We start from the raw sequence: 26,288 nt of genomic DNA on the forward strand, positions 1-26,288 counted from the left end.
CACATTACTACTTGATGGTATAGCCACATGAGAGCTACTCCAAGACAGGCATTTATATCAAACCCACAGTAACAAATCCTGTATGCCAAACCTGACTCCTCATTTATGCACACATAGCTGCAGTTGAGTATTTTGTGGGAAGTAAACTGCACCTTTAACATTACTTTTATTCTGCCCCTCTTTCTCTTAGAATCCACCTATGACTTCCTGCATACACCAGCTTTTTCTTTCACAGCAGAAAACAGGACAAAACCCTACCTATAGCAGGCTATAAGGCTAGAAAGCTATTTTGATCTACTTATGTAAACTTCAAAGTGCTTGGTGATGTAATTTACGACTTTAATAGGTTATGCCACATTTAAAAACAGAGTTAACTGTAACAAGCAGTGGAGAAACTGAGAAGCAATTTGTGTGCACACTTATCAGTAGTGTCCGTGACAAATAAGCTGGGTTTTTTCACCCTATGTGACTATTTAAGTCTGGTATTTAAGCTCAAATTCTTTTGCATACTTTTCTCAATAAGAAAAAATTATAATCATCCCTTCTGAAACAGATACAAATAGTATTTTGGGCTTTTCATCACTTGAATCAAACTACAATACTAAGAGGTTTTTACTCTGGGACAGAAGCACTTTAAACAAAAAGGAAAGAAAAAAAAAGGGCAAAGCATTTTATTACAGGTCACATTTTCTCTCTCACTTTCCATTCTGCAACACAATATAGCCTCTTATTTCTAACCATAACATAGGCTAAAATGTATTAAAATACTATGTTACCTCTCTCTGCACAGTCCTTTTCTATTAATTCCACCTATGAAATTCCAAGCTGTATTAAATCAAATGTGTTTAATACTTTTACATGGTGAATCTCTCCATACAGTCACTCACTTTCTATTAATTCTACCTATGAAATTCCAAGCTGTATTAAATCAAGATAATATTTAATATTTTTAAAGGGTAAATGCTTGAGTCAACTTGACAAAAATACAAGCTCAATCTTTGTTTCAAGCCTCTCTTGTAAATCCAATGCATCATGTATTATTTGGCAGCTCTCTGAGATGTGCAGTATGGCAAAAACCTGAAACCTGAACCCAGCAGTCCATATCACAGTATAAGCTGACATACCTGGTCATGAAGATCTTGATGTGGCAAAGTTCATGTGCACATGCTTGCTTTGCAAATTTAGAACCATACTGCCCAGCTACCACTGCTAGAAGAAGTAATCAAACATAATCTCTACAGCAGCACCTAGTCTACACTTGCACATGTTTGTACCTGGGGTTATTTTCCTCCCAAGATCATACCTTGTGCTAAATTGTGCAGATCGTCCTGTCTTAGGATGCCAGGTAGATTTTGAGGGGGAGGAGGGGGTGGCCCCTTATAGGAAAAACAGCCTCTTCTGTTCTCTTTGAGATCATCAGGTATGCTGGCATACAAATTGTCAGGACTGTTGTGAAAGCTGTATGAATCTTCCTCTTCTTGATCTTCATGTTCTGTCTCCTTTCTGCTGTCTTCTACATCATCTTTCTTTCCCTCATCCACCTCAGCTTCTTGTTGGCACCTTGATCCAAGTCCACATTGATCTCCTGGGTTCTGCGTGGCTTTTAATGCTAAAGAATGCATTTTATTTCATTTAAAATTTGCCACCTGGAAACATTTCCTGTTTAAAGGATTCCCACAGAAGCAACACAATGGCTTAATAAAACTTTTATGAACTGATACAGTAGGAAAGCTGTCAAATACATACTGTCAGTGAATAGCTCTTTAAATATTTACCAAATCAACAGTGGAAGTTTTTATTTTATCTTGCTACTCTGATACCATCCTTGTGCATGCAATGCTAAACTTTTCTAGAGCTGCTGTCAGAATGAAATCACACACAATTACCTTGCCTCCATGACTTGTATTACTTGACTTTCAGTGCAGCACAGAGCAACACTTAGTAAAACAAAGCTGTAGCTCAGGCAGTTGTGTAACTTGTTTTCGTACAATGGGTTTTGGGTGCTTATTTAAATCTCTTTAAAATGAAAAAAAAAACAACCCAGAAATGTTGTCCCTGGGAGATATGGCTGTATGCTTGTGGAAATGGAACTCTTTTGTCTTCAGTGGCCTGCAGACTGCAGAACAAGAATATAGTGGAGGGATGTGAAAGCGCACATTTTAGTCAGTATGTACAGCATCGAGATTTGGGTAGTCAGCCTCAGTAACATAACAAGAGTAAACTATCCAAGTCCATCAGCAGACTCACAGTCAATGCATAGCAGGTAACACAAACCCCTTGAATTAGGTTTCTACTCTGAGTTACCCTTTGGTGACGCCTTGCTTTCACCACTGATTCAAATGGCAGGTTAGGGCATTTAGCTGGCAAACATGGCCAGCTGTTCCAGTCCACAAGTCTGTGTTCTTCTTCCATGTGCCCATCCTGACGTGTTCCCATGTACAGCATGACAGAAACAGCGAAAATGTGATCGGGGCTAACCAGGTTTCTAGCTCTCATTCTCACAGTGTCTATCATCTACCCAGATGTGCTAAAGCAACCAGATTAAATTTAGCAAATAAGAAATATCCTTTTCATACAGAATATGAGACAGTTGAGAAAACAGAATTGTCAACAAACAGGTAAGATACAAATAGGATAAAGTTTAGCTTTATTGATCCATGATACTGCAAAACATATGCAAAATACACACCACCAGTAAATGCAAACCAGAAATTTTGTTTGCACTTTTCAAGGGGAATATGTATGGTCACACAGATTGTCAACAAGACATGCTTAGATGTATGAACATCAAGCTACAAAATGTCTACTATCTGTGTCTCCAGGACTTGGCTGCCGCTGTAGGCAGAGTCTCCCCTTATATGAAGGCTGTTCTCTGAAAACTTGGAGAATTTATCTGTTTTATAGATTCAGAGCAGAGATCACAGATTTCCAGAATTTACCAGGAGGGGTGGTTGCAGTGAGGTCTGTTTTACTGGGTGGTGACTTTTACCATGACTGCGTCCCTCACCTGCCTTCCCCCTTTTCCTAGGATATCTGCCCTCCCTGGAAGTTGCAGTAACATGTGGATACCGAAAGTATTAAAATAATTTGCCCCCTCTGTTTGTCCATAATCCCACTCAATACAGCGCATGCTCTGTTACTGATAAAGCTGTCTAACAACATCACTTACTCACAGCTCGTTGGGTTTCTGAGCCTAACATAAGCACGTAAGTGTCATCTTCTTCTGCTTCCTTCTTGCAATTGGTGAAGTTATCTGCTGTGTTAATCTTGAAAGAAAAATAAAGGAGAACATTTGTTTTGGTGATATCATCTCCTACCTTCACATTCTGCTATCAATATAATATTCAGCATTCTACTAAGGGAGAAGTGGAGACAGAAATATGCATTTACAACTATGTAGTGGCATAAGTACTATAGGCAAAAGGAATGCATATATCTGGGCACATATAAAAGACATAAGGTTCTGCCATGAAGTGATATCCAAATTTGCACAGCAAGGACTGAGGCTAATTGATCTTTCCTTAGCACTGTGCTGGGCTGTCCAGACAGTCCCCAACTCTGCTCCCAGCAGTGAAGCACTCATAGGTAGTGACAAAGACCAGTAAACCAGAAAGTCTATAGGACATTACTGAACAGCTCAAGGGTGCACAGCGTCCAAGAAATCTGTGGAGAGCCCATTACATTCCCATAGCCTAGTGGTTAGTACCAAAAGCCGCACGTGCACGAAACAGACAGAAACGGGACTGCAAAGCATGCTGACAGTTCTACCTCAGTGCCCAAATGTGGCAAAGTGTTGGATTTTGTTCCTCTAGACAGCTATTATGTTCACACAGCACTATTCAAAATTAACCTCAGGAGGTCAGAACAACAGTTCTCTAAAATGTTATCAATGCATTTCTTCACACAGAAGAGGTACAAACTTCTGCTCACCCATAGCCACTAAGAGCAAACCTGTAACATAACTACACACAGTTCTGTTGTCTTAAAATATACAACACACTTGTTAATTGCTGATTTTCAGAAACAACTGGAATTTCAAAAGGTGCCCTTTGTTTTCCCCCCAAGGAGTCCAGCAGGACCTTGATTCCTATGTAAGTGTAATACACAATGGAGCCCTCAATAATTATTCAGGAATTTTAAATCACAAAATGTTAACTCTGGAGTTTTGAATACACCAACCTCAAAGCAGGCAGAGAAACAGCATGGTCCACACATGATCCAGAGTGCAAGATGAATTACAAGCAGATTAGTGGACTTTGAAGTCAAGAGAAGAAACTGATGAACAGAAACTGCTTTCCAAGAGCTTGTCCAAGACTCTCAAGAAGTTTGTTCCTAATATCCTGCTGTCTCCTGGCATCCACAGCCACTGCCTCAGGGACAGAGTTTTCACTGTGTGAAAGGGGAAAAAGTTTGGAGAAATGGTGTTTTTTTCTGGGGAACTGAGAATGCCTTCTTCCCTGCTGCTCTTGTACACAGTCATCTCATGAATACCAGCTTTAAGACAGTGCAGCCATCAGTCTGTGCATCAGGTGCCTCCCTGGCCCACTTTGGTGCTGTTTTAAGAATATGCCTGGATCTCCACAAGGCTATACCTGCCTCCAACAACGAAGTATTAACCTCGGTCTTCTACGCCATATAATGTGCAAATCAGTGCACACAAACAGAACTCTGTTTTGCCTGAACTTCCCCATCGTTTGTCTTGTTCCTCTACACTTCACAGAAATATGATACCTCTTCAAAGCCCTGAAGTCAGAGCTTTCCAGAATATTTATTTTCAGAAGATTTAGGCCTGTACGTGCTAAATGTAATTGCATAGTTGAGGCAAAAAAAAAGGTCTTCTGATAAGTTCTGCATTTCTCCTGTGAACAGAGGATGTGTGCAGAAGAAATCAAACAAGCAGAGCTCTAGATCTATTAAGTTCTTCTGCTATTACAGTTGAGTACCATGAAATTCTTTTATCTTTGCAAACATGAAGTACACACGGATATATAGTTCATAGAATGAGGTAAAAAGGGCAAGTCAAGGAAACAAATGGCACTTTCTGATTTTCTTCTTTGGCATAGATATTTCTCAGCTGATGGAAACCTGGTGACTTGCAGGAAAACAACAGAATAGATATGATTAATATACATCTTTGAAACCTCAGTGTGTCAGAATATTGAAGGTCAGCCTGCCTGCCCTGCTAGCTTACAGTGGCTCCACTGATAATGCTGTATCTTAGGGAATTCAGGATGCAGTTCAGAAGTTTAGCCGCTGACGACATTTCCTAAAAGTCTCCTGGACCTGGGAAACACAGAAAAAACTGAAAAGATGGAAACAGACTTAAACTAAATATGTTTGCACTAGAAAAAGATTCTGTATAATGCACAAATTATTGATAAAAGCCTCCTCTGATACTGGGCATAAAGACATCATGCAGCTGAAAATGGTGCAGCACCTCCAAAGGCAGTGGAGAGTGTCCTTATTTAAGAATGCAAAGCAACATAGCTAAATCACAATAATCCTATGGCTCGGCTTGGAAACCTTGCCATGATGCCCTGAATTAATGCCTATTACTTTTAGGTTCTTTGATTTACACTTGGATTTCTTATTGATGTCAAGTCACCCTCCACAGGAAGAACTAGCTTTATGGGAAACCGGTATTACAAAAAAAGGTATTAAAAAGTTGTTGCTGTCAGCACAGAGCCGCTCACAACAGACTGCTGAAAAGGGCTCTGAAGGTCTGAAACTCTAGCTTTCTAGTTAGCAATAAAATTTCCTTAACTCAAGATGCCACAGGAATGCTGGAATGAATTGAAAGTCCTCTGAGAGGCTGATGATGTTTCACGTCCTAAGACTAAATGCCACCTCTCAACATCAAAAGGTAGAAACTTAATTTTCTTTCAGTTATGTACTTTGTCTTGATTAGCTGTCTTTCAAAAAGGCCAAGTTTTGTAATAGCTTCAGAACTGTCCCTCTTATACAAAGCCTGAATTGATTTACCTCAGTTATTTACTCAAGAATGCCATTAGCAAAATTATTATAACCATCTTGTCAGCATTTTTTTGCAACGCTTTTCTGAAAAGCTATCCTTTTTAAGACATGTTTTCTAAAGATTTCCTCCTTCTTATGCAAAGGATTTCTTACCCCTCAAAAATATTTCTCTCCAGTGAGTATGTACTGCGAGGGAATCCTCCCCCTGGCAAGGGCCCACACCATTGTGTATAGAGAGGAGTGAAACATGAAAGAATTCAGAGGAATCTAACCCAACAGTGACATTGTATCAAGTTATGGCAAGAGTGAGAAGCACCTTCACTTATAAACAGTAGTTCACAGGTAAATACATCAATCACAGCTCACATTAGCCTTTATGTATAAGATATAAATGGATATATAGAAAAATATATCCATACCTTATATTCCTAGAAAAGAAGTAACACAGAACTCCTTACAGTACATTGCTGAACAGCTTCAAAATCAGATCTTCATGCTTAAAATTGGGCACAGGACAATGCTTAGGGTAATAATTCATTAATTCATGTGATTCGTATGTGCTTGATTCCATTGTTTTTCCCAATTGTCTCCTTATCAGTTGTCCTTTTCTTCCAGAAAATCAGCCCTTAATAAGTTGGAAGTCAACCGTGTGTATATCTATCTACCTACCTATCGATCTATCTGTCCCTCTCTTATACACTGAATAATTACATCACTCGTGAGTCTACGTTCAGACTCACCAGTACAGTAAGAGGAAATAGAGATGTATTTCTTAAGTTGTAATTTGGGAGTTCATGCTTTCTCCTACATCCTCAGTTTTTCGGCATTGCAGCAACTAGGAAAACTGCTAGAGAAAATCCTCACCATTGCTTGTAAAATTCTTATGGATCCTTTTGACAAGACATTCTTTTTAGTTACAGCTGAATTAAAAAATAATTATTAGCCCATGGAAGTTAGTTCCCTGATGTGATGCAGGGTAGCTCATAGAAGCGCACTGGAATATTTAAGTTGTTGTATGGACTAACAAAGAGTTGCTTGTTTAGGCTTAAATATCAAGCACACCATTAAAATGCTGACATGGACTCAACAGTTTTGTGTCTCTGTCTTGACAAATCTGTCATCCCTTCTGTTCATTATTCTCTCACTTCTTGTAGACTTTGTATTCTCAAGTCACAGCTCTGTGCTGTCTGGCGTTCAGTGTTGCTGCACCTGAGAGCTCAAATGCCACCTTGGCAAACCCCTTAAATCTGGACAAGGCACATTACTGCAGAACCACTTACAACGCTAAATGAAATGTGTATTCTGTGGGGCTCTGCAGTGAATCTTTTCATTAAACACCGGAACTGCAGACAATTTTCTTCTCTACAAGTCAGTCAGACTCTGCCAGGCCTACCACGATATACTTTGCTGCATTCTCTCCACATATCTTCTTCTTCAGGATGAAATGATGTTTTTGCATCCTGTGTAAAAGATGTGTGAAAAACACCATGTTTTCCTTCCTCGAGACAAGATTTTCTTTCCTGAAAGTCAGTGCATTACTGCCTGAGCTAGGTGATCCTCTCCTCCTTTTCAGTACAAATTATCTTCCTTGTAGGCAGTATCTCAAGCAGGAGAGCACAAAAAAGGCAGCTCCCTGCAGCCAGTCTTGCAAAGCCCATAATTTATAGGATTGCCACAGGCCACATCTAAATTTTAATTCTAATCTTTATTTCTAATTCAACTTTCACACCTCAGTCAGTCCATCTGCCTACCGGTTTTCTTCATTAAGCCTTTTTCTGAGAGAAGCAAGACTTCAAACACTAGATTAAACTGAAGGTGCTGCCTTCAATTTTTAAGACAAAGACTATCTGATCTTCTTATGGACTCTAGGACATTTCCAGCTGCCTGCTGGATAGCATTTCAGCCTTGCTGTCAGATATCTCAAAAATATTATCCAGTCACACTAAGGCTTGTTCTTCCAGAGCTGAGACAGATCTGTCTGCTTGATTTGTTTGTAACACGTCACCACAACATTCCTTCTTATTCCACTCCCAACATTCAAAGTCTGCAACTCTGCCAAGAGGAGCATTGCTCATTCATGTGTGTCCCGCTACTCTGTAGCTCAGCATTTCAGATCAGAGGACCACCTCGGTATGGCTGTCCTCCAAGTGCAGCTTTGGGCATCTTCTTCTGACTATTAAGCAACAAGATGACATTGCCAGTCACCTGGACTTGAACCTGTGTCAAACACCAGGAGTGAAACAGTCTCCATTGTGTGGCTTCCTTGAGGTGCACCAGTCTGAAAGACTCCACAGCTGCCCTCTCCCTCTGCTGATCCGGAGCCCTGATTTTCCTGGGTCTCTGAGAAACAAGTTGCCACGTGCTGGTCAAGGCTATCACCATCTATATGGACTTGCTAGAAAGGCTGTGAGGGCATGGATAGCTCAGATGCAAGTACAGTGGTGCTTTTAAAATTATCTGATAGCAACTATGCAGGTACATGGATGCCTGTGTCTTTGGGGTCAGTGCATCCTAAAGAAACTATCACCATTTTCTCTAAATACTATTATAAAAGAAAACCAAGTAGACATGGACTCATTTGCACTTATATTTTCAGTGTTTTTTCTCTCTTTTTTTTCTCTTCAGTGCAGGCCTCAATACTGCATACAGTCCTTTCTTAAAAGTAAAGCCAACAGTTTTGAAAACCTGGAAGTAGATGAGAACTAGGAACATCTCAAAACTTCATGTAACTGGATAAGAGTATGCCCACCCATAAATCACCACATTGGATTGTAGAGCTGGAAGGAATACTGAAAAATCTATTATCTAAATTGCTAACAGGGTATTGAATAGCACTGGAACCAGGATGACTCTAATCAATAAGCCCTTCCATTCTGACAATGAATTGCTGAAAACTAGCCTTATAAAACATTTCCTATTACTTCTGATTACTCTTGTTAGCTGCATTTCATTGTGTGCCTTGGTCTTTCTCATAATGTCCTTAAGTGCCTGTGCTACACTACTGGGAATCTTAGTAACCTGCTACAGTTTCTACTTCCTAAGGACTTCATTCTCCTGTTGGGGTTGTTCTCTTACTTACTGTACTTCCATTCTTTTCTCCTCAGTGAGGTAAGTTCGCAATTAGAAATGCTTTTTTTGAAATCTACCACTATTATGTTGTTATTTCTCGTTCTCATTACAGAAACATTGTATTGTGTACGATATTGTATACAATAACGTATCTTAGATTCCTCTTGCCAACATTACTCTCTCTGGACACCCTCAATGACTTTCTCTTCTTTGTTTACAAAGGAAAGAGTCCTCTAGCTACTTCCTTCACCTTAAACATCAAAACCTTACCAATGCACTTAAAAACTTGCTGGATAATGTCTCCTGCCGTACTGCTTTCCAGGCAGGCGTTGGTGATCTGGGTCTCAGAACGAGCCCACACATTGCTGTTACACAAACACTGCACTTTTTCCTGTTTACCCTTGACTGTGTTTCCTGAACAAGCTATGCTCTTTCATATAAAGCATGTAAATTATTCCATCAGCTATCTCTTAAATGAATTAATTCCAAGTCTGGTCACATAAAAGAACTGTATCCTTATCTTAACTTCTGTATCTTTTGAATTTTTATACAATTACCTAAGTTTTTTGAGCACTGGCCTACTTTTTCTCTTCCTTTGGCTAAAAATCCCCTCCAAATGAAACTGTAAAGAAACTTCTGCCTTCCCAGTTGGCAGACAACAATACAAATCACTACGGATCAGCATTTAAGATTCTAGGAAAGGGAGATAGCACAAGCAACCTAAGCCTCAATTTGAGATCAACAAGCCCTAATATGATCATAAGTAGTTCTCTACTCCAACAGAGAAGGATGGGTTTTCATCTATTCAATTCAAAGCAATGGTGTGGATATCAAAAGAAGATATGCTGGCTTCTTTCTGAAAAAGTATGCTGGATTCTTCTAAAAAAGGTCAACTTGTTAAAAAAAAACAACCAACCCCACCCCACCCCTGTTTCTACATCTTCTCTACTGCAAAGTGGAAAGTCTCTTCCAGATAATTTAAAAAGAAAACTATGAACCTGTTGTTTGTTGTTGTTTTTTTTTTTAAGTGACATAAATTTTCAGTAATTTCACGGACTTTTCCATGTGACTTCCTGATCTAATAGAAAACTTATTGATCTCTTCACAAATTGTAGAACTGAAAATGAGATTTGCCTCTATTAAAAACAAAAAACAAAAAACAAAAAACAACCCCAAAACCAAACCTCATAGAAAACACTCATCTGGTCTTCCCACAAAACCCACTTTCACGTATGCTGTATAGATGTAGAAACAGATTAAGTATCATTCAAAACACCACCACACTTCACATTCTATGCCCTATGTTGGCATTTCTGATCTCAGGAGCAGAAAATGTTTCCTCAAATGATTCTATTAGTTCATGTTTCATTACTGAATTATTTGTTGGCTTTGACCCTAACATGCTCATTTGGAAACTCAGCTCTCTTCCTTACCCAGCATTAAAGCATCAACATGATACATTTCCTACCCCTACACTGCTTCCAAGTGCATTCTGCACAGCCATCATTGTCTGCATTTTAATGTTAGCTGGTTTTGGGTGGGTGACGCATCCACATTTTATTTAGAAAGGACTTAAATTCTGCAAAAGCAGGACTAGATTCCAAATCTCTTAAGTCCTACGAGAAGCACAACTTTAACACTAACTTTATGCGGTCCTTTAGGGTAGTTTCTGACAGAGAAGCATTTCCACTTTGGTGCCCATGAAGACAACCTTAACTTCCAGTAAGAACTGATGTTGGGAGATGAGAGGAGAGAGCCTTTCCCAAAAGAAGGGGCTGTCGTTCTGGCCTACACTATGCCATCTGCTCCCAGAAAGCAGTAGCAACAATAAATCACTGCTTTCTTCTGTTACTAGATACCCAGGGACACATTTGGCAGACTGTTTCTTTCCATGGAAGGTGAACTGTGCTGGCTAAACCAAGAGATCTGTCCTGTAGCCCAAGCAGGGTGCTGGTGCCTCTCAGGGGATGGAGTCCCCTCCTGTGCTCTGCAGGCTTTATCAACCAAAGGGCTTCAGTGCATTTCTGACTGATGTGGATACAGATCTCACCAGGCAGGGATTACAGAGGTTTGCATTGCTTAACAGACCACAACCACAGCTATAGCATCTCCTCACTGGGAGTGAACTTAAACACAGATGAAAATGGTATAGAAATAGGGTAAATTATCTCAGAACCTCAAGAGAGAAGAAAGTGTTTTCCTTAGCTGGATGTTTCCTCCATTTCACTGTCACAGGCATACAAGACTTTCTTTCTGAAGTATTTGTTCTTGCTTTCAGAGAAACTGGATGGAAACACAGTGGATGGACTTTTTTTCCAGCCCCAGGTGATTTTCTCAGACCACTCCTCAGACCTGCCAGCACTGTCTGCTTAGACTCTAGATGCAGCAACCAAAGTAGAAGGGACCTCAAATATACTGCCATTTGGCATCCATCTTGACAGTTATTGCTCCTTTTGTCTGACCCTTGCCATGGTCTACCCTGTGCTATACCCTTTGCCACTGGGCCTGCCCCAGCTTTCCAGAATGCAAAGGTGAAAACTAGATATGGTCCAGGAAATATCTGCCATTTGCACCCTCAGTACTTCATGAAAAGCTAGCAAACAATTTGGCAAACACTTTCCTTCATTCAGTTCCACCCACACCCCTGAGCTACAGCCTAGTGACAAGCCATTCTGGTTATAAAAATTTTTCTAACTCTCAAGTCTGCATTAATGTTACTAATATTCACATATTCTACAATGTAAAATATTCATCAAAGTATTGGAAGTGTTTAAGTATTTATTACTCATTTTTCCTAGGGCCTTGTATGAGCACCTGGAGAAATGACTGAAGAAGCCAGCTTCATAAAATTGATTGCATGCATGAGGACAGATCCAACATTGCTGTTCATTAGCTTTATTAATGTTAAGCACTTTTACTACCCTATTACCTTGCTTGATAACTCATGCTTGCAAAAAAAACAGATGAGAAAACACAGATTTCTCTAAAGCATGAGCACAGTGAAACATTCAATACAATGTTATAAGCAAAGACAAAAAGCACTTGGGAACCTAACCTAGTTTTAAAGCTGGGCAGGTGGAAAGCAAGGGGGGGTTTTGCTGCACATGTTCTGCCATGAAATGCTGAAAGAGAAAGCAGTTTAAAGCAGTGTGGGCTGAGTAGCTTGGGGGCTGGATCCAGCCCTTGAAACACTTAAAGCTGGCCTCCTGACCCAAGCAAGACTTGCCTTAGAGAAAGCCAAGAACAGCATATATTATCCGGCCAGCCAAAACTGCTGCCTTCTACTGCTTGCTCCCCATTTGCCAGAGCAAGCTGTGTGACGTGCAATGCACTCTGCCTTCTCAAAAAGCATGGCTGAGCCACAGCCAATGTACTGCGTGCTGCTGTGCAAGGTGGGCCTTCAGCTTCCTCCTTCTCAGCTTCACCACAGACAAGAGAGCCTGCGTGCTGCAGTGCCTGCTCTACACCGCATCTTTGACTCATACACATCTCAGGCTGTGCCCAGGAGCTGCATGTGTAGCATGGTTGAGCCAGACAGATCAGCACATCCAACACCCAGAAATGAGTTAGAAGACCCTTCTCTGTTTACAGAAAAAGTGCAGGGCCTAAAAAGTTCCTAGGATTTTTCTCACTGATGCTGTTCAGTGTTTTCCATGATGTCCTTTCAGTTTTCCATGCCTTATTGAGGCCTTATGATACCAATACAAGATGACAGCATCCACAGCACCATTAACATCCATTAGCAAGCTGAGAAGCAACTGACCCAAACCTGTGTGCCACACAAGTTGGACCACAAAAAAAAAAAAAAAGGGTATTTAAGATCAGTAACTGTATTTTTGAATGAAGCTGCTCATTCTATGAACAAAAGGCAATGATTGCTCCATTACTCAAAATGACTTCTCAGAGTAGCAAGCTATCACAATCTATCACAAACCTCATGCCTTTTTAGTTTCTCATGCAGCTGCTTACACCATGTGGCTTTTTATCAGATGTCTGGATATAATAAATGCAGCAATGTTTTCAGTTCTTAAGTATATGACCCCTACCCCTGTTACGACTAACTCCTAACACTTGGAAGTATTCAAGGTCAGGCTGGACAAGGCTTTGAACAACCTGGTCTACTGGAAGATGTCCCTGCCCATGGCAGGGGGGGTGGATTAAACGATCCTTAAATTTCCCTTCTGATCCAAACCATTTTCTAATTCTTCCTCAGCAGTACACATGATTTTCTTTCAAAGGCACATTCCTGTTGTGTAAAACTGCATCATCATCTTTCCCAGAGCACAGATTTCTTTTTTGGGTCATAGGTGTGTATAATTGCTTTATTTCTCTTTATAGATTTCAGTTTAACTGACCGGTTTCTGCTTTGTTCATATTAGTCCAAATCAGGAGTACTTAATGATCTAACGGACAAGCATACTTATGTTCTGATTAGACTAATCCTAACAAATTAATATGAATTTAAAAAAATACTAAACTAGGCAGAAAACTGAGCAAGGATGCAGAATGACAGTAAAAATAATATTGTGACTTTCACAATAATTTGGAAAATTCCTTCTGCATATAGTTTGCCAGAAGTCCCAACAGCTACCATATTTTCTGGAATACTAACGTGTTAGAATTCTTAAGTCAATGTGCTCAAACTATACAAATGGACACAACTACCACAGATAGATGACTACACAGAATAAAACAAATGAGACATGAACCATTCCACTACCAAAATCTAATGATTTTGAAATCAGTCTGGAGTAAATGTATGACTGAAACAAATTACTTGCAGTATATTAAGAAACTAAACAAATTAAAATATCAACGAATACCCAACTTTGGGCTCAGATATTTTAATAAGAGCAAAAAGAATTGCTTTTTTTGAAATCATCTATTGTCATCTTAAGTAATTTCTTTCTGGGCTGTCTTACTAAACCATTTCATTTGCACATCTGCCTTTAACTTCATTACAATCAGATTTACTGCACTGCATATCACCCAGCTAGCATCCCTGAACTGATCCCCATTTGCATCATTATTTTGTGTAACTTCACACTTACTTTGTATGCCTGTCTATTAAATCATAGTAAACTTTCTGCAACTTTTTTTTTTTTTTTAAACTCCTGCTTTTAACTGAATTTCTGGGAAAAAAGCTCTTCCATTGAACAAATTCACCACCACTGAGAAACAAGCAATAAACAAAACACAAGCAAAGTAAAACACAAGCTAAGTAAAATCTTGGTGTGTAAATAACGGTATCTCCCTTTGTGTTTTAAATGTCCATTTATTATTATAGAGAATTTGTGCTTGCTTTCTCTCTTCCAAGCATTTGTGCTGTTCTCCAACTACTGAGTATCACGGGATTTTTCTTCTGAGCATTCAAAAATAAAATTCCTCCTCAGACTCATTTTAGCTCATTTCTCCTTTAATGACAATTCTTGTTACTTCACTTTTCATACACCCACACGACTTTTTGAAAGACTTTCAAATCTTGTAGAGTACTGATTCTGCTGAACAAAATATCCACTGCTGTTTGACAGGCTGTGTAATCACTGCAAACTCCACAAAAGCACTCCCATCTCACCAACAGGTTAATTTTTCAGTCCAGCAGGATAAGAATTTTTCTTGCTTTTCTTAATTTTTTTCTGGGCAGAATGATAACCATTCTCCAGAGTGCTTCTCTTTCACTTGATGGCAATTATACTGTTTGAACTTTCAGTGTAGTTACTAAATTACTGCTCCCTTAGCAGACCAACTGGTAGCAGAGAGAGAAAATGCTAATTAATTAATTAATCAATCATTAGGTAACATCTAGGGTTTGTGTATGCTGCGAGATGAAGAACCCTTTCCATAAGGATTCCCTGTGGGAATCTGAACAGGATTTATAAATATAGATGTACTGAGCCTGGCTGGAATGGAGTTAACTTTCTTCACAGCAGCCCCTATGGTGTGGTGTGGATTTGTCACTTAAACAGTGTTGATAACACACTCATGTTTTGGTTACTACTGAAGAGTGTTTGTACAGCCTCAAGGACTTCTCTTTTTCCTCCTCTGTCCCCCTCCCAGCAAAACAGGCTGAGGTGGGCAAGAAGTTGGGAGGGGACACAGCTGAACACTGGGTACTCTATGCCATATGTCATCATGCTCAGCAATAAACACGGGTGGAGGAAGAAAAGGGTGGGTTTTTCGGCTTCCAAGGTGGCTGTTCAAAGCCTGCCTGGGCATTGGTCTGTCTGTGGGAGGTGGTGAACGATTTCCTTTGCTTCACTTGTTTTTTCTCCCTCTTTCCTTCACATACTAAACTGTATTTATCTCAACCCACACGTTTTCTTGCTTTTGCTCTTCCTATTCTCTCTCTTATCCCACTGGGAGTGGGGCAGAGTGGGTGAGTGTGCATTTGTGTGGGTGCTTAGCTGCTGGCTATGGTCAACTCACCACACTGTATACCCCTATAAGTATACTCTGTAAAAAGGAACATGTGTAGCGTAACATTGATTTCTAAAGCATTTTAGGCTATGTCAACTGCAGCATCAGCCACTATGCAGTGAAGACTTCCTTCCATCAGTTCATGACAGTTCTCAAGAAGCTGCTGTCCAGCTCAAAACTGCTCTGGCATAGCTTCATCTAGACCCCTAGCACCTCCAAAAGTCATCCTGTAATGGAACAAAAATGCTATACCTACTACAGAGGTTCCTCAGCTTAAAAGACAGACAGCATTTGCAGCGCCTGAATAAGACAGGAATAAGACAGAATTTTAGATCTCATATCTATTTATTTCTGCTTTTATTTTTCCTAGATGGCACATAGTAAAACTTTTTTGTTGTTGTTGTTTTACCCAAAGCAAGAAAAAAAGCTTATTTGGTTCTTTTAGACAGCCACAACATGTACAGGTAAGAATTTTGGCTTTGTAAAGCATAATTACGTTTTAGATGACCATAATATCATATAGGGGTGTCAAATGTTTCAAATACTGCAGGCGCACAGCAGCTAAATAACAGGTAGATAGAAATGCACCTGAAAGGGTAACCAGCTAGTGGAAGAGCAACACTTGTAGAAAACTTAACATTTGCACAAATGAACAGCTTATGCTTAATAAAGAAGAGTAAATAACTGGCATTTAGCAGGGTTTTTGGCCACTGAAATAATCAGTGACTCTATCTCAAAGGAAAGGAAGATGATGGAGAGGACACTGAGGAAATGCATCAAACATGCCTACAGCCTGCGAGTCTTTCAATCCCTTTGCAGTGTGATGAGGACAAACATGGTCTGGCTAATGAAAAGAACATGAGTCTTTCAGTATGGTATGCTTCAAAGCCTTATGCTCCAGATTACTTAAAATTATGTCATGGGCTGGAGTCAAAGATTGTTGCATCTATACTGCTGGCAGAACATTTATGATTTATCAGTGGGTTCTAGTTCTCCAGCATCAGCCAATCCCTCTTTTTCTGCCCTGTATTCTATGTATACACTGCACAGTGCTGCTCTAGTGTGTTAAGCAGATGCTGTATTTTGCACCAGAAGAACTATGTTTTAGATGCTATTGTTTGTCATTTGCACTCAATAGAAATTTCTAAGCTCTCTGGTGACCTCTGAGATTCAGCTCTTCGCCCTGATCCTGCTGCATGCCTAGAAATTTTTCTTTTCTCACAAGAACCAGTGAGAGAGTTTTGCTGTCTAGCCAACCTTTTTTTTTTTAATATTGAAGCAAAGAGGAGAGGGATAAAGTGCCTAAATCTGTGAAATGCCATGGTGTTTCTAGAATATGTGCCACACAGATGTGCTATCAATAATCAAGAGTTTTCAGATACAAGTTTTTATATTCAGGTTCTTAAAATCATCTTTACATTCCTAAACAACAGCTAAGAAAAAGAATGAGAACAGTAGTTAAAATAGTAGTTATTATCTGTACTGCACTCAACTGTGTCAACTAAAAAGCTACTGTTCTCAGGCTGTGTATATACACACCAGCAAATACATTTTAGTGAAACATTCCTTCTGTGGGGACACTGGTACAGCATATGGTAAAATCAGGCACTTGATGAGAAACAAAAGTGAGAAAAAAGGTAAAACAATTTTCCCTTTGCAACATGTATCATGTAAATTAAACCCCTAGTTAATCAGATAAATAATTAGCCTTTGTAGAATTTAGTTTTCAAAGGCCAGCCAGGGTCTTTCTCTTAATTTTTAGTTATCTCTGAACAGATACAAACTTGGCATATGTACTGGCTTTCAGATTCAACTACTAAAAAACTGTTGCTAGTACCCTGGCCATTCTGCATTATTTTAGTTCAGGTATATCTTTGTATATAAACTGAAGGATAGTGACACTGTAGTCAAAACAACAGAAAGCAAATCAGAAGACAGGCTCTGCTAGAGACTTCATCTCCTTCTCTTTGTAAAATGGAGATGTTAATTTTTTCATTCTGTAAGCAAGTTTCAGGTCTTGGTAACAGGCTGCAAACTGCTTTGAATCCTTTGGACACCAATTTAAGTGAAAGCTGTTCTCTCTCTCTGAAAAAGACAATCTATGCATTTGATCAGTGACCTCTACACTACTGTCTCTGGACAAATCATTTCCCTTTAATGTGCTTTGTTGCTTTCACATATTTTGGTGATGGTTTTATTTGACGGCTATATATTTACTACTTTCAAACTGTAATCCATTGTCTCAGAAATACATCTTGCATGTACAGAAAACAGCTAAAAGAGGCAAAAAAGCCAGCCTAAATTTGCGTCCATTTTGTGTACAGCATGCAAACAATATAAAGTTCATCTTCATAGCTTCTACAAGTCCTCTGACAATCCAGACCCCCAAAAAGAGGAGAGAAAGTGGCAACAGAGAAAAAGAATACCAAGCTACTTTTTAAAAAGTCAAACCAAGGTACTTACAACTCAGCAAAACAAAATTCTTTTCAATGATCTGTTATGCAACTTAAAGTAACACTGTGTTTCACTTGAACATTTCTATGGAGAGAAAGTCCTAATGCTTGAATGAAAAATTATACAACGTGGAATGTGAGTTCACAGAAGATGCTATCGAAAGAAATAAAGGTTTATTTGTCGTAATGTTATATATCGCTCTGACATGCTCTCATATCTTACGGAAAATACCCAGTCCTCTTAGCCTGTTTTTTTCTATGAACAGCAACAAACCAACAGTGAGCAGCCGCTTGTGCTTTGACAGTCTTTCTGAGAATAGATATATGTGATTTGTACCAGGGGCCATATGTACTTCAGCACTCGGTGACCTATTGTGAAACCTGCTGCGATATGTGGTCTCTGTCTCTAAACAAGAGCATCCTTCTTGAACTGTGTTGTTGTGTTTGTTCAATCTTTACCACAGCCTGTCATCAGCTGCAGCTGCTTCCCATATAGACCCAATGCACATCTAAATTTCTGTTACCCGTAGCACTGTATTCCCCCAGAATCCTGATGAACATGTAAGGGCTAAACAGCACAATGCACCGAACTATGTGCTATAAACCATACAACCTGTCACAGCTGAGGAATGGTTAAACAAACAGGAGTGTTTTGCATAAATCTGAAAGAAATACATTCCCTGATTGATGAATGAAAAACAATTGCTGCTTGCAGGGAACAGCCAGGTACTTGCTAAAAGTCGTAAAAGCTACTTTGGATCACATGGCATGTTGAGGCCTACTTCTGCTTCAGGAGGGCAAAAGAGACATAAAGACAAATTATAACTTGAAGGCACTAATATATGTAATCTGTGTTAAAAAAAAGTCTGTAATTTTTTTTTCTTCTCAATTTAAGGAGGGGAACCAACCAAACTTGGCTAATCAGCCTTCTGTTATGCTAATGACATCGGTATTAGAAAATGCTTAGTAAGCACAGCTCACTAAAAATGTATTTGACAGCTATCCTAAAGGCAGCTGCTACTAGATTAGAACTTGGTATGAATATAGATCTCAAGTATTACCTTTTCAGTAAGCACTTTCAGTTCTCAAGACCAGAAAGGAGCAAAAAACAAAAAGCCAAGGCAGAAAAAGACTATAAAGCAAGAGAGAAAAAGGGGAAAGCAACTTAATCTGACATCCAGTGTGTGGCTTCCTACAGCATCACATTCTTACTTAATACCAGTAGCATTTGTCTACTGCAATTACCCTTGCTGTCACTTACATTTTTCTAATTCACAGTCAGGATCCAGAAGCTTAGTTATTCAGTTTTATAATTTAGAGCAGCGGGCCAAGTTTTACATTTGGCAGACATACCTGCTGCATTAGAGTAAAACAAGATGCTAATGAACCTGGCACGTAATACATTAATGGATTGCTTTTTTTCTGCTTCCATCCCTCTCTCCGACACCTTGTAGCCATTACTATCATTAATACAACACTATATAGCAGTAAAGCAATACAAGCAAGCAGAGATATTGGAGTTAATAAGCAACTGGATTCTACCTTTTCACTTCAGTTTTTTCCAGAGAGTTTTTCCCCTAACAGGTCACATAGCAATTTTTAACTAATTTGTTCCCCTCCTTCTCCTCTGCTCTCACGCAGAGCAGAAAGTAGCTGTTGAGTGTAAAGAGAAGGTAACTTTACAAGAGCTCAGGAGCTGGAAGGACCCCAGCAGCAGATGGGAAGATCAGTAGCAGTCAGTTACAAAAGGAGTCCCATTTTACTCTTTCCTCTGGGGCCTCTGCCAGCCATGTTGCACACGCCTTGCTGCAACATGCTCATGCAGGATAACACTCTTGGCGCAGATCTTCATGTGTAGTAAAATGTATGTCAGCCTCAAAGGGATTATAATACTTTACATGAACTCTAAAACCTACTTTTTGTCTAAACATGTGTAGCAGCATAGGAAGAATGTCTGAATCTAAAGGTCTATAAACTCCACCTATAAAAACAAGTCTGTGGCGGAAAAAAAGTGTTCCAGACAAATCAACTACTGCTACCAACTATCACTTCAAGGTGACTTGCCACATCTGACCTCCTACTAAATGCAGTTACTCTGGCAGGCAGGAATAAGAAAAGCAAGACGGAGATGGCACTGTATAACCTGCTGTCTGTAGCACTCTGGTATTGTTCTCCAATGGACTCCTGAGTGTCCTGCCTTGTCTTTTTATTTTTCTGTTACATTGTAAATTCCGTTTTGTGGAAATCTAATAATGTGTATAAACTCTGACATGCAATTCCTGTGATGGGCAAACTTTTGATATTCATGTTTCACTGAACAAACTCACAGTACGTTTAACTTCTTCATACAACAGTGTATGATGCTGAGGAAGCTTGGAAATCAGATTTATTGCGGAGGGTGGAAACCATTTTAAAATAATCTCTAATACTGAAGAGAGGTTACTTTTTGTCACAGCAGGCAATTGTGGAGCATTGAGAGATACAACTTTTCTGGTTCAGAGGAATGGGTGAATAGTAAAACCTTAAAATTCAATATATTTTTAAACTCAAAAACTTTAGCAGACACCATAAAGAAGAGACAATGCCATTGCAAGGAAATCACAGTTTAGAGAATATGAAAACCAGCGTAACTCAAATGTATTTCATATCGGTATTTCCATTTCTGCCTAAAATGCTTGAAAGGTTCATTTCGCCATGGAGTGCTGGATGAACTGTTGTGCTGTTGAGCGCTGAAGAACCAAAGAATAATAAAAAAATATATTAACAACATACCTAAGGGCAGGAGGGATATACAAGGCCAAATATCCATCTTTAAGAAACTGATTAAAACTACTCAAGCATTCCTGAAAAACAGGCAGTCACATGATAGATTAATATGAAACTTAAAATTTTGCTCAATTTCCAGCCTGTCTCTACTTCAGCAGCTAGGTAGACAGGATAGACTGACAGAAGAGAGAGCTAGAGGCTGACAGATGAACAAGGACCTTGGGGCACGAGTCATGAAGTTGTTGACTTACTACACTGCTAGGTACCAGTCTCTAGCTAACTCATGCTGAAACAGCAAGCAGCAAAAACCACACAGGAACAGATATTGTGGGAAAATGACTTTGGAGGGGAATTAGAGAAAGCTGGGAGCTAATAGAAGTATAGCATTACAGAAAGCTTTTTAGAGTAAAATACAGCTATCACTTTCAGGATGGTTGGCACGCACGGAATCTGCTTTACCACAGCTCCCTATGCAACACACCCTGCCATCTCAGCACCTGCTGACAGAAGTAACGGAGGGTGGAGTGCAGTGGAGACACTGCAGCCAGGCCCTGTTGTGCTCCCTGCAGGAATGGGAACTTGATGGTCTGATAAGCTGCAGAGCAGTTGCCACATGAAGAATATATGAGAAGATGTCCACTGCTGAGCAAACCATTGTGGCTCAATTACATTCCTCCGATGAAATAATCTCACAGTAATACCAACGCACACCTCCATCCCAAAGTTACCTGCCTCTAAGGTACTGCTACACCTCACTGGGCTTGTGATACCCATCAGTAACAACAATATGTATGACTAGAGTCACTCCAGCTTCACCTAAATGTAAAGAAAATGAACTGGTCCTGGACCACAACAAGCTCAAAGGGGGTGGGGTGGGGAATGGGATTGTTGTCTGAACTCCTGAAATACCACACACTGATTTAGTGTCACAAGGTTAGGTCAAGCTGGGACACCTTCTAAAGTTGTCAAAATTGATGAACGAAATGAAAGGATTCATCCTTGAGAAGGACAGGAGACGAAGAACAGACGGGGAAAAGAAAACCATTATTTAAGAAAGAAGCATTCAAGCGAGGAAGTTCTGGCTGCAAGACAAGATTGTGCTGATAAGGTGCTGCAAACCCCATACATCAACAGAAACTTAGTTGAAAGTAGGATAAAGTTAACTGTGGTAGTAGCAGATCATGATCGCTGACTCAAATAGCCCCCCAAAAGAAGGCAAAACCCTGCTTGGAGAGTATGCGTAGTTAGTAAACAACTCCAGTAGTGCTATCTGAGGATGTGTGCTAATGTACATTAGAAGTGAGACATTTGTAACCAATCCTGTGTATGATAAATGAATATGCATTGTACTCTAAAGTATATATACTACAAAGTGAACAAATAGGAGAAGTTAGGGAAGGCTCCATTGTAACTTCTGGGATAAATCAACGGGCTGAACCTGTCTTCTCCCCCATAGGGATGCCTGTTGGGCAAGAACTTTATTCTATGACCAACTCATGCTAGCTGTTAAGTGTACTGCTTTAAGCTTGTTTTGCAGTCATCACCAGCGATCTTTGAACCTTATTCTATCACAAACTTGTATTTTGTGTAATAAAAATCTTCAGCTGAAGTTAATTTTGTATTAGTCTCCAGAGATTTGAGTAGCTGTTATAAGGGATTTGACTCAGTGATGCTGTCAGCAGGGGTCCCCGAACAGGTTAGTCAAATCACCCTCCGATACAGTGGGCTGTCAAAATGCAGGTAGTGGACAGGCTGGTTGGACACAAGGGTCCTGTCTTTCTCAGAAAACCGATAAGCTTCGAGGACCCCCCCCCCCCCCCCCCCTTCTTAAAGTGACAGATATCATCAAAACAGAAGCTACATGGCTTTGACACTTAGTCATGCCTTCAGTTCAGTGTTCCATGGGAAACTTGTTAATGCTTCATACATTAGGGTGGTTGCAGACTACTGCACTCATGTTTATTATGCTTTAGAAGAGCTCAGGTTTAATAAATGAAAACCAGCTCATGAGTACTGAGCAGACCCCAGTTGATTTCATTATTTCTTGACCATCAATTTAAATGGGATGCCTCCCCTTCAGCACAGCAGATTCTGCAGTATACAGGCACTCTGCATGACTGATGCAATGGAAATACCAAAATAATACAAACACTACATACATTTTCAATTTTTTTTTTTTATACTTCGCTAAAAAGCATTTCACTAACAATGATGGTGGTTTGGAACATCTGGAAGGAAGGGGGAAAGAACTGAAATACAAGTAGATTCTCTTGCTTGGGATCATCTTCTCAAGGTCTGCACAAGACTGATAATTCCCGAACATGCTGACAGGAAGAAAACCACAGAACTGGACTCCATTGCCCAAGGAACACACACCTTGCATCACTTCGCCTTCCCATAAGAGAAGACAAAGAAGGAAAAAATAATATAATCATACCTCTCTCCTGTGCAGTTCAAGCTGCACAGTTTTGGAAATCATGGGGTCCTGTGTGCCCTAGATTTGTCTTTGAAGTGAGCAAGCAGAGAAGAGGCAATAAAACGTTTAAGAGAATGATGAGAGAACAGATGAACACACACTACCAAACTCATTGTCTAATAACAAATGATTAAACACAAGAGACGATGTTTTATACAGCGGTCCTCCAATGTAGAATCTCAGGATGGTTATTTATTGACTCAATTGAAATCTTAACAGATGAATGACACCTTGTTTCTATGACAAGGCATCGATATTTCTAGGGAGAGGAAGTTTTAGTACCTAAAGTAATACTACTTTTACATTGTAGTAGACCAAAGGAACTACCAAAGTTAACACAAAAGACTCATATTTTAGAGGGAAAAGCAGTGTTACCTGAACAGAATATTTCGAGGAAATATTACAGTGTTCTTCATCACAACCCATCTCCACATTCCGAAATAGCAACTATGACTTTTCAGCCTAGTTTAGTGAAATAGGCGATTTACAAGCTTAAGGGACAACTTTCATTTACATTTTTATATTTCACTTTGTTTTGCTCTACCTGTTTGGCTGTTTAACCAGTCAAGACATTTAGATTTCCCTTTTTTTGCCGATTTAACTTTTTGATTGCCTTATATAATAAAATACTGTCAATGTTTAAGACACAAATATCCCATTTAGGAAAAATGTGCAACATCCAAATTGTTTTTGTTAATGTAAAAAAACCAAATAGACACCCATGAAAACTAGAGCTCTGCAGAACCCCAAAGTATTGGCACAAGAAGGGCTTGGGGAGATGCTCTTGTGCCTCCACACAGACTGGGAAGCTTAAAGAATTTGTCCTCACAGTTCTCAGTGCAGGATTGTGTATCCTAAAACTCATGTCCAAACTACACACCCACTGAGTTAAAAAGCAAGCAACTAACCAGAAGAAACCTGTTAAGACTGACAGAAATATTAGGGAACAAACTATCTCTTCTCTTGTATTTAATATCTTGAAGATCTCTTATCTTGTCAATGTATCAGAGTATCATTTACCAATAGATTTTCAGGCAATGTCCTCTATGGCCAGAAAAGAAAACAGAGAAATCCTTTGTGTAAACCTTTTGTTTCACAAGGCATCTACTAAGGGCATTGATCTCTGAAATACATCATGCTTTTCATTGTAGTTTTCTGTCAAATATAGATATGACAGCCTAAAATACTGTGCATCTTCAGCCATACCCCAAAATAACATACAGAACGTATTAACACAATATAATTACAATCATCTACTTCAGCACACCTTGTGAAGACCCGAGACACATCCAAGTCTTTGTAGCGTGTATATGCAAACATGTGTTTGCTGAATTACAAAGCAGAAATTGAGCAGCCTAATTCTATTCTATTTACAGTAGTAAAGGTGTCACTTATCAACTGTTGCAACATTTAAGTGAAGAATTCAGTACTTCAAAGGCATTTTTCATAAACAAAAAAAGTACCCTCCCCAAACCTCCAAAGAATGTACCACAAAATTATATATAGTCACCCAAAAGAGACAAAATGAAAGGGTTACATAGAAAGAGAGTGAGAAAGAAATAGAAAAGCGAAAACAACATTAAATCAAGCTATGGTGCTTTTCAACAGAATAGTCAGTGTATTATGCCTCCTCTTCAGGCAGAAGAAAAGATAACTTTCACAACTCCAATTTAGTTAGTTAATGATCTCAATATGCAAAGATGGTTTTGTATGTACACACACGTGTAGTATTTATGAAGCCACTTATGACATTTGTGGCTGAAGGTGAATAATCATCACATTACAAGCAGTACTTCACAAATGTAGCAATTCCTTAAACATCAATGGAGCAGAGGAGTCACCTCCAGTCTTTCGCACTTAGCAGACCCATACAAAGACAAGTGTTTTTGTTTATTTTGTGGGGTTGAAAAAGAAAAAAGAAATTGATAGTATCTGGAGATAACTGCAGTGACTCTTGTGAAAGAACTGGAAACAACAGAAAACAGAAGATACTCTGGGAGCTTGAGTAAGCGAGCAATTGAAGAACCATCCTGATAGTATACCAGGACTAAATTTGATGCATAAGAGCGATACCATGCATGCAAAGGAAGGGTAGCAGCTGACCTTCCTTGACCAACAAACAGGAACAGTGGTATATATGCAGGGAGGCAACTTCCTACCAAGACACAGGAGAAGTATACAAGCCAGGACCCAACATCACTGAAGTAAACAAGTTTTACACTGGCTTCAATGGATCTCATAGCACTGATGCAATTTTTAACTCCTGTCACCCACAAACACCATCACTTAAACTTCCTCTTCAAAACCAAAAAGTTAGCACTGGAAAATTTCTACAGTGGTGAAGAAAAGCATGTTATCTTTTACCAGACTCACAGTATAGAGAACATCTTGCTATGTTTTTATCATAGCAGACCTGTAGAAAAAGGTTCTGGCAAATACAGTCATAAAGTGGCTTTTTATCCTCCTCTTGTGTTCTGAGATGGTTAAAAAAAAAAAAAAGCTGAAGCTGAAATGTGTGGTATTTTTTTTTAAATAATCAAATTCTGCTCTTTTTCTGTAAGCTAGAGCTCTTAGCTATCTATACAAGGTGCTCTACGGTCTTGATTATATCCTGCCTGCTGGATAGCCACATCTCTGGTGTCCTATAATGCTTAGGCATTTTTCTTAGATATCTCAAAAAATTCCAGTTCCCTTCTCTAGTGCTTCTGCTAGGTAGAGACTGGCTACTACAACCTTCTCAGGAATGCAGTACAAGGGCTGTAAGAGCAATATATAGGTCAGGAATGTTGGCTCCCAAGATCCCGTAATTTCTTAGGCATTATCAAGAGCTTCAACCTTGTGCATATGGGGAAAAGTTAAAGCCCGCACAGCCTCTAAGTTCTTCAGGAGTCCAGACCCTTTACCTAAAGCAGTAGCATAAAAACTATAGATATCTGTGAAACAACACATGCTCATACGCCCTACTATGCTTCAAATTCCTTGCCACGTTTCAGCACTCCTTGGGGCTAGGTCAGAGGTTCAACGCACAGCTTTTGTTGAGAAAAGGGAACCAGTTTCCCCTTTTTAAAGCAATCTGTTTCCCTTTCTTCTCCTTTCCAAACCTCCCTACTGCAAGCACTTTTGTTTTATAACCC

General features: G+C 39.5%; 1 protein-coding gene across 4 annotated transcripts in view; it reads right to left on the minus strand.

The window, feature by feature from the left end:
* BANK1 (B cell scaffold protein with ankyrin repeats 1) overlaps window positions 1–26,288 on the minus strand; it is a 167,161-nt gene that overhangs the window by 26,337 nt on the left and 114,536 nt on the right. For all 4 annotated transcript variants that reach the window (XM_080386518.1, XM_080386519.1, XM_080386517.1 and 1 more), the window contains 2 exons: window positions 3,170–3,266; window positions 1,304–1,609 (listed from right to left, as the gene is read on the minus strand). In XM_080386518.1, the coding sequence (XP_080242644.1) occupies window positions 1,304–1,609; window positions 3,170–3,266 (403 nt within the window). The remainder of the gene's footprint in view (window positions 1–1,303; window positions 1,610–3,169; window positions 3,267–26,288) is intronic.

The sequence above is a fragment of the Falco punctatus genome (assembly GCF_963210335.1).
Source record: "Falco punctatus genome assembly, chromosome: 1".
In the NCBI taxonomy this organism is placed as follows: domain Eukaryota; kingdom Metazoa; phylum Chordata; class Aves; order Falconiformes; family Falconidae; genus Falco; species Falco punctatus.